Source organism: Bremia lactucae, linkage group LG8 (assembly GCF_004359215.1).
Source record: "Bremia lactucae strain SF5 linkage group LG8, whole genome shotgun sequence".
In the NCBI taxonomy this organism is placed as follows: domain Eukaryota; phylum Oomycota; class Peronosporomycetes; order Peronosporales; family Peronosporaceae; genus Bremia; species Bremia lactucae.
The window spans coordinates 1-8,504 of NC_090617.1; the positions used below are offsets into that span (position 1 = coordinate 1).

General features: G+C 45.4%; 5 protein-coding genes across 5 annotated transcripts; all 5 read right to left on the reverse strand.

Moving 5' to 3' along the window:
• Positions 1 to 372: 372 nt before the first annotated feature.
• CCR75_009323 (uncharacterized protein) lies at positions 373 to 552 on the reverse strand (the record flags this gene model as incomplete). The annotated part of the gene is made up of 1 exon (XM_067967364.1): positions 373 to 552. One exon carries the CDS (start codon positions 550 to 552, stop codon positions 373 to 375), a length of 180 nt encoding a protein of 59 aa, XP_067823430.1.
• Positions 553 to 588: 36 nt separating this feature from the next.
• CCR75_009324 (uncharacterized protein) lies at positions 589 to 1,158 on the reverse strand (the record flags this gene model as incomplete). Its single annotated transcript, XM_067967365.1, has 4 exons — positions 589 to 684; positions 726 to 802; positions 865 to 1,065; positions 1,101 to 1,158. The coding sequence occupies 4 exons, from the start codon at positions 1,156 to 1,158 to the stop codon at positions 589 to 591; spliced, it is 432 nt and encodes a 143-aa protein (XP_067823427.1).
• A 664-nt stretch (positions 1,159 to 1,822) lies between these two features.
• Positions 1,823 to 2,365, reverse strand: CCR75_009325 (uncharacterized protein; the record flags this gene model as incomplete). Its single annotated transcript, XM_067967366.1, has 1 exon — positions 1,823 to 2,365. The coding sequence occupies one exon, from the start codon at positions 2,363 to 2,365 to the stop codon at positions 1,823 to 1,825; it is 543 nt and encodes a 180-aa protein (XP_067823426.1).
• Positions 2,366 to 3,093: 728 nt separating this feature from the next.
• On the reverse strand, positions 3,094 to 3,273 carry CCR75_009326 (uncharacterized protein; the record flags this gene model as incomplete). The annotated part of the gene is made up of 1 exon (XM_067967367.1): positions 3,094 to 3,273. One exon carries the CDS (start codon positions 3,271 to 3,273, stop codon positions 3,094 to 3,096), a length of 180 nt encoding a protein of 59 aa, XP_067823429.1.
• A 1,270-nt stretch (positions 3,274 to 4,543) lies between these two features.
• On the reverse strand, positions 4,544 to 5,404 carry CCR75_009327 (uncharacterized protein; the record flags this gene model as incomplete). The annotated part of the gene is made up of 2 exons (XM_067967368.1): positions 4,544 to 5,271; positions 5,392 to 5,404. 2 exons carry the CDS (start codon positions 5,402 to 5,404, stop codon positions 4,544 to 4,546), a joined length of 741 nt encoding a protein of 246 aa, XP_067823428.1.
• Between the last annotated feature and the right edge of the window lie 3,100 nt (positions 5,405 to 8,504).

Genomic DNA, 8,504 nt, shown 5'->3' on the forward strand with positions numbered 1-8,504 from the left:
CACAACAACGGTTCTCCAACCGATGTGTGCCCTATTACACCGGTCATGCGCTGCTTTGACAAACTGCCTTCAACTGTCCGTACAAATCTTTAAGTTTATGATGCAGAATTTTTCCAGGCTGTGCGCGACGCTGTTCATGTGTCTCGTCAATAGACGTCCACAAGCACTCAATTTATACAAAGTATGTAAAACCTTACTATATGGTGCAGTTACGCTCATGTAGCACAAGACTAAATCATATCGATGCAGTGGATGCAATGATGTGCATCGCACTCTTCATCTGTCTGATTTCGATCTCTACCTATTCCATATTTCGCTGACTTCGATTATCCTGATCTGCTTAGCCTTACGTAAATACTTAGAGGCAAAGTCTCATTTCCCTGTCGTTACAATTTGGCCAAAGGTTAAAGCACTGTCGTTTTTGCTCTTATCAGAAACTGCATGCATAAAACCCTGGAACTTTGCTTCGTTAAATGAATCGGGTAGCTCCTCGCCACGCGTCGTGTCCATTGTCACTGTGATTCTTTGTAAGGCACTGACCGAAAAGCGCATCTTTGTGCGGCCACGTTCGTACGAAATTCAGGCTCCTTAGTGATTAGAATCGATCCCACGTTCGAGGCGCCGATAGCTGTGAGGGAAAAGTAACGTGTTCCCATTCACCTGAAAATACAACGCGCTCATTAACTAAATACAGATTAGGAATCGACGATTGCTCTAGCATTCACAGGATAGAGGAGGCCAGGAAAGTGGCGGCGCGTCTCAATTTGCCAGTCCACCGTTGAGTAGACCCGATGGTAATCACCTACTACACAGTAGTATATCTTTTTGCCAGACGTCTGTTCAGTGAAAATGAGGGGATGCTACCAAGAAGTTCATCAAGTTGGTAGAACGAGCCCTTTATTTGCTTAAGTATAGGAACAGTCGAGTCTTTAACATACCCAGAAGAGAGCAACTTTCCTTCGACTGGGCTTACAATATGATAAGGATTCGGGTCGATCGGACGAGCGCCGTCTTTCAGTCGACGCGAGAAAAAGTCGCCGAGGCTTTTATTGTCTTTTAAGGGTACTTCATTTCGCCAAGATTGCAATTGAAAGGCAGACTATGACTTGTAAGCGACGTTGCGCGTCTACCGAGGCCTGCCATTAACATCAAGAGCATAGATTCAGCAGAAGAATATTCAATTGCGTAAAATTTTTACGAACAGCTTTTTTTAGTGCAACTTGCCCCAGGCGCGGCTAGCCGATCGATACGGGAAAGATTATGATTATTGATTATTCGGCTCTTTCTTTATATCTTTATTCTTTTCGCGGAGTCGACGCGAGACCTCTCAACCAATCTGACGCTCCCCGCCCAATGGTTTCTTTATATGTTGTAGCTAGCGTGAGTCCGATAAGTGCGAAATTCCACGCAACGGCCAGGCTTCTGCGTATATTCTTTGCAGCACAACTTGACTTTATTAGACGTTCTTGCTGATAGACTTGGTCGCGAGGTGCGATGGTGCGGATGTCTTGAATATTGTACCATCAGTACCAATATTTAAGCGATACACCCTGCGATTGGTTATGGAGCGCCATTATATGCAGTTCAATTTGGCCAATTATTTGTAGACAATGCATAGGGGTATCCTCGATCGTCTGTGCGCTAAGGGGATTGCAATTTACAATCTAACGGCTTTCCCGTGGTAAAGCTCGTCCGATACTAAACAAGTCTAATATCTGAGAATGTTTACGTTTCCTTAATTCTAACTCAACACGATATACGTCACAAAATACTTTTAACCAACCTTAGAGGACGATTTTCAATCCTATTAGTCGAAGTGAGCTTACATGAAGTCGTCATAGTCGTCATAAGTGTCTTCATACCCAGTGTATGCTTTACCACCAGCACCGCCGTTGCCGACAGTGCGCTCAACCTTAGCATAACCCTGCTTTCCCAATTGCTTCTTTTTCTTTCCCTTAGGCTTTGCAGCCGCTATTTTTTCGTTCTTGATGATGTTGATAATGGTTGTAATTTCTTTTATGTCATCGACCGTCAAATTCACGGATGCTTTCGTCATAATAACTTTTATGCACTCAAGCGCGTACTTGGAATTAGATGTGGCCAACCGAGATGCGACAAAATCACCCAATTGCTCGTGGTCTGCAAGCGACAGCAGACGCATCCCCAAGATGGCGTCCTCTGTGCTTCCAACAGCATTAGAATCGCGGCCAGCATCGACCGCCTGCTTTGACGGAGCGCCACCAAAGGCATCGATTGCCATCTCAAAATCCGCGTCTTCGATAGAGGCTTTCTCTCGGGCGCGACGCTGCTCATCAGTTTCGTCAGCCTGGGCGGCAAGTCGTGCCTTGGTAAGGGCAATTTCCATCTTTTGCTTCTCTTGGTTCTCCTTTAGCTTCAATTTCTTTAGCTGTTTAGGCTTACGCGGACCTTTCAAAGCAGNTATGTGACCTCATTTGGGTCTACATACCGTTTCAGACGACCCACGTAAAATACGGGGTGCGTCTTCATATACGGGGGAAGGGTGAGCCTATAATTTAGGTCTCCAACCTCTTCTACCACCGTAAAGGGCCCAATGAAACGCGGCAACAACTTCGTAGTACCTCCAGGTAGTACAGATATTGCATTTTTAGGTAGGATCACATTTGTATAATAAATGGGATTTAAGTAATTAAAGATTTTTGAAAAGGAACAAGGGGTATTTTAGCCATAAAGTAAATGTACCACAACAACGGTTCTCCAACCGATGTGTGCCCTATTACACCGGTCATGCGCTGCTTTGACAAACTGCCTTCAACTGTCCGTACAAATCTTTAAGTTTATGATGCAGAATTTTTCCAGGCTGTGCGCGACGCTGTTCATGTGTCTCGTCAATAGACGTCCACAAGCACTCAATTTATACAAAGTATGTAAAACCTTACTATATGGTGCAGTTACGCTCATGTAGCACAAGACTAAATCATATCGATGCAGTGGATGCAATGATGTGCATCGCACTCTTCATCTGTCTGATTTCGATCTCTACCTATTCCATATTTCGCTGACTTCGATTATCCTGATCTGCTTAGCCTTACGTAAATACTTAGAGGCAAAGTCTCATTTCCCTGTCGTTACAATTTGGCCAAAGGTTAAAGCACTGTCGTTTTTGCTCTTATCAGAAACTGCATGCATAAAACCCTGGAACTTTGCTTCGTTAAATGAATCGGGTAGCTCCTCGCCACGCGTCGTGTCCATTGTCACTGTGATTCTTTGTAAGGCACTGACCGAAAAGCGCATCTTTGTGCGGCCACGTTCGTACGAAATTCAGGCTCCTTAGTGATTAGAATCGATCCCACGTTCGAGGCGCCGATAGCTGTGAGGGAAAAGTAACGTGTTCCCATTCACCTGAAAATACAACGCGCTCATTAACTAAATACAGATTAGGAATCGACGATTGCTCTAGCATTCACAGGATAGAGGAGGCCAGGAAAGTGGCGGCGCGTCTCAATTTGCCAGTCCACCGTTGAGTAGACCCGATGGTAATCACCTACTACACAGTAGTATATCTTTTTGCCAGACGTCTGTTCAGTGAAAATGAGGGGATGCTACCAAGAAGTTCATCAAGTTGGTAGAACGAGCCCTTTATTTGCTTAAGTATAGGAACAGTCGAGTCTTTAACATACCCAGAAGAGAGCAACTTTCCTTCGACTGGGCTTACAATATGATAAGGATTCGGGTCGATCGGACGAGCGCCGTCTTTCAGTCGACGCGAGAAAAAGTCGCCGAGGCTTTTATTGTCTTTTAAGGGTACTTCATTTCGCCAAGATTGCAATTGAAAGGCAGACTATGACTTGTAAGCGACGTTGCGCGTCTACCGAGGCCTGCCATTAACATCAAGAGCATAGATTCAGCAGAAGAATATTCAATTGCGTAAAATTTTTACGAACAGCTTTTTTTAGTGCAACTTGCCCCAGGCGCGGCTAGCCGATCGATACGGGAAAGATTATGATTATTGATTATTCGGCTCTTTCTTTATATCTTTATTCTTTTCGCGGAGTCGACGCGAGACCTCTCAACCAATCTGACGCTCCCCGCCCAATGGTTTCTTTATATGTTGTAGCTAGCGTGAGTCCGATAAGTGCGAAATTCCACGCAACGGCCAGGCTTCTGCGTATATTCTTTGCAGCACAACTTGACTTTATTAGACGTTCTTGCTGATAGACTTGGTCGCGAGGTGCGATGGTGCGGATGTCTTGAATATTGTACCATCAGTACCAATATTTAAGCGATACACCCTGCGATTGGTTATGGAGCGCCATTATATGCAGTCCAATTTGGCCAATTATTTGTAGACAATGCATAGGGGTATCCTCGATCGTCTGTGCGCTAAGGGGATTGCAATTTACAATCTAACGGCTTTCCCGTGGTAAAGCTCGTCCGATACTAAACAAGTCTAATATCTGAGAATGTTTACGTTTCCTTAATTCTAACTCAACACGATATACGTCACAAAATACTTTTAACCAACCTTAGAGGACGATTTTCAATCCTATTAGTCGAAGTGAGCTTACATGAAGTCGTCATAGTCGTCATAAGTGTCTTCATACCCAGTGTATGCTTTACCACCAGCACCGCCGTTGCCGACAGTGCGCTCAACCTTAGCATAACCCTGCTTTCCCAATTGCTTCTTTTTCTTTCCCTTAGGCTTTGCAGCCGCTATTTTTTCGTTCTTGATGATGTTGATAATGGTTGTAATTTCTTTTATGTCATCGACCGTCAAATTCACGGATGCTTTCGTCATAATAACTTTTATGCACTCAAGCGCGTACTTGGAATTAGATGTGGCCAACCGAGATGCGACAAAATCACCCAATTGCTCGTGGTCTGCAAGCGACAGCAGACGCATCCCCAAGATGGCGTCCTCTGTGCTTCCAACAGCATTAGAATCGCGGCCAGCATCGACCGCCTGCTTTGACGGAGCGCCACCAAAGGCATCGATTGCCATCTCAAAATCCGCGTCTTCGATAGAGGCTTTCTCTCGGGCGCGACGCTGCTCATCAGTTTCGTCAGCCTGGGCGGCAAGTCGTGCCTTGGTAAGGGCAATTTCCATCTTTTGCTTCTCTTGGTTCTCCTTTAGCTTCAATTTCTTTAGCTGTTTAGGCTTACGCGGACCTTTCAAAGCAGCAATCTCTTCCTTCTCTGCCAAGACAAGCTCCTCTTCCTCTTCCTCGTCATCCCAATTGGTCACGTTTTTTGGTGAACCCGTCACCGTCGGCACTTCAAACTCATCATCATCTGCACAGTACGTCGGTCATATTAGCGAAAACGATAATGAAAGTGCATCACTGCATGCCAGAAGTCGAGGAAACCGCTGCTAATTTAGTGGTGCGCAGCAAATGTATCACATGAACATACCCCAGGAGTCCATTGTACGGCTTCTGCGTTTGTTGCCCGTGTAATTATTGGACGCTGATTGAAGGGAAGTTAACCACCCAAAGTACGAAATGCTATGCTGAAATTAAACAAATTCAGGCATTTCCCGACTATAAACTTGCCAGATCATAAAGAGTTGGCGATTATTTTTTGAGGATAATATAGCTTTATCGGATTGTTGCGAGATATGTCTACAAAGCAACAAGTTCTTTACATCAAAGTGTAACGGTGTAACGGGCTAATGTTCACCTGCCTATTTAGTACACGTTGTGTACATAACGGGATGGTCAATTACTTCATGTGAAGTACTTGGGTGTAGTGGGACAAAGTGACCCACCCTTGTGTATGTGATGCACATAGGTGTATTCACATTGGAAGGATGATGTAACGGGGTGTGTAATTACGTGAAGTTAACACTTAAAGGTTGTTAATTAAAATATTTTCTAAAAGGTAAATAAAGTTACTTTACGTAGTAATATTCGGAAAGCTTATCCATTGGTTACCAAAGGCCATTATATCTACTTGCTCCGCGTCCAGTCAGATCGAGACGGCGCAAAGAGACAGATACGACTTTATTACATGTTTTGTATAAGTTGATAATATAATAAAATAAGTTAGTATTAAATAGATAGAAGCAAAATAACTTAGTTATATCAAATACAGTTTACTTTTAACCCTCTTTAAAGCAAGTGTTTCAAGGAGAGTCTTCCTCTGCATGTACTAGTGTACGTGATGTGACGTGAGGCACCACTCGCACTGAAGCAGTGCGAAGTGGACTTGTACAAGTCGGCAGTGCCCCGTTACACCTGGTAGCACTTTTTAGTTCGTTCAAGGACCACAGTCCTATCATCTAACATGGACATGTTAGAAACACGTTTCGCGCGATAGCTACTCCTTTCTAAGTGACATAGAAAGAAGTACGGTCAAACGAATGAATTCGACCGTAGGGAATGATGCCATCTTGGCCATGCTGTCCAGTTTGGACAGAGATGCCCTCCATTCAGCCATCGCCAAGTTCATACAGCTGAACTTGACGAGGCAAAGGAGAAAAAAAGCCTTGCTTAATCAGCAAGACTCACAACAGGAAGAACTGTTGAGGTTTCTACAGAAAAAGACCCCTGTACCTGGGATGACGCACACGCGTCGTCCCGTAGCCATAAAGATTGACACCTCTAAGTATAGGGGGGTCGAAGAAGACTCCTTCTTAAGATGGTTCGTCGAGTCGGACGATGCCATAAGAGCTCGTCACATCGTCGACGAGCAAATGCATGTTGCATTTGCTCAGTCAAATTTGGCACGTCGTGCTAAATTTGAGTACTAGGCCTTTTGTTGCGCGCCGTATGTCTTTGGGTTGCTTGAGGCTTTTAAAGCCCGGCTCAAACAGACGTTTGAACCGCCTATAGGGCTGAGTTCAGGGCTCGATCAGAGCAAGCCCGTAAGCTTCTGAAACTCAAGCCCGTAAGCTTCTGAAACTCAAGCCCGTATGTCTTTGGGTTGCTTGAGGCTTTTAAAGCCCGGCTCAAACAGACGTTTGAACCGCCTATAGGGCTGAGTTCAGAGCTCGATCAGAGCTTCTGAAATTCACAAGCGTGATGTTCACGCTTATGCCCACCACATACGACGCTTAGCGAGTTGTATCACAAACAACCCAGTTCATGAACACAAATTGATTACGGTGTTCATGCGAGGTCTTACGGATGGTCCCGTGAAGACCCACCTGTTCCGCTTGAAATTGGATACGCTTAAGAAGCAATATCCGTTGCGGAACAGAAGGACTTTAGCTTGAGACAGGCTCAAGCTAGTTCGTCATCATATCATCCTCCAAGACGACACGAGCTTGGAGGTTCAGAAGCTATGGACCTCCAATATGTCGAAAGCGAGAGACCTCGCGTTTCGAAAAATAAGCGATGGCAGAAATGCCATCGCTTCCAAAAAATTAGGAAACTACGCTCATGAGTGTAGTGCCCCACGTCCAGCACCGAAAGGTACCGAACGTAATTACGGACCGAATTGCTAAAAGGGCGACGGTCGCGGGTCCGACGTTGTTGCGAAATTGCAACAGCGAGGCGGACCGCCAAAAAACGGACTGGGTCAGTAGGTACGCAACGCCCTACTGATCCAGCAACCTCAAAAGAATTTTCAAATCCCTTGACAAAAGTTGCTCCAGGCACACAATCATTATGTGTCTCTGCACCTGGTGATGAGGTCCCTCATCACGTTGAAGTTAAAAGTGATAAATGATATGTCACTTAGAGCCCTAGTGGACTGTGGGGCGTCGACTAACTTTATTCGTCGCCAATTGTTAAGGGGTCGTAGGCTCAAATATGTTGAGCGCGACATCCCTCCTCGTTGGAGGGATGCTTAGAGGGATGTCGCGCTGAACATTTTTGAGCGCACGACCCCTGAGCAACTGGCGACGAATAAAGTTAGTCGACGCCCCGAAGTCCACTAGGGCTAAAATGACGATGCGCCTAGCGACAGGCGCATTGATAACAGTAATTAAACGCGTTGTGAAAGTTCACTACACGTTAAAAGATCTACAGTACGATGATTATTTCATCGTACTGGATTTGGATGTCAAATTTGATGTCATCCTAGGTTTACCTTGGCTCAGAAAATATGAGCCAAGAATCAGCTGGCAGCATCGATCCGTAAAGATGCCTGCCACTTGTTCATCAGATGGCCATCTGATGAACGTCTTGGAGCGTCCACAAGCGTGTGGATGTACTACGAGTGAGTGCGATGGCCTCACTTGTGGTACGGTCGTTAGTACAACTGCACAAGATCACAGTGTGATTACCAATCACAATGTGGAGTCAGCTGCCGGCGGCTGTGTTAATGCACAGGCAGCGCCGAAGGTCCACCACTCGAAAAGGTCGAGTGGATTGAGACATGAATGTACGCTTAGTGGGCGACATTCAAGGAGTATACCGGTTGCCCAGAAAGGACAACACGATGATCCAAGGTCGAGTAGAGAGTCGACCGTAGTGGACCCGACTGTGATAGCGCAATCACACTCGGAAGACGTTGAGGGAAGAGGTCCCCACGTATTTGAGGAGAAATCCCCTCAAATGGTAGAAGTTACTAGACTTCTA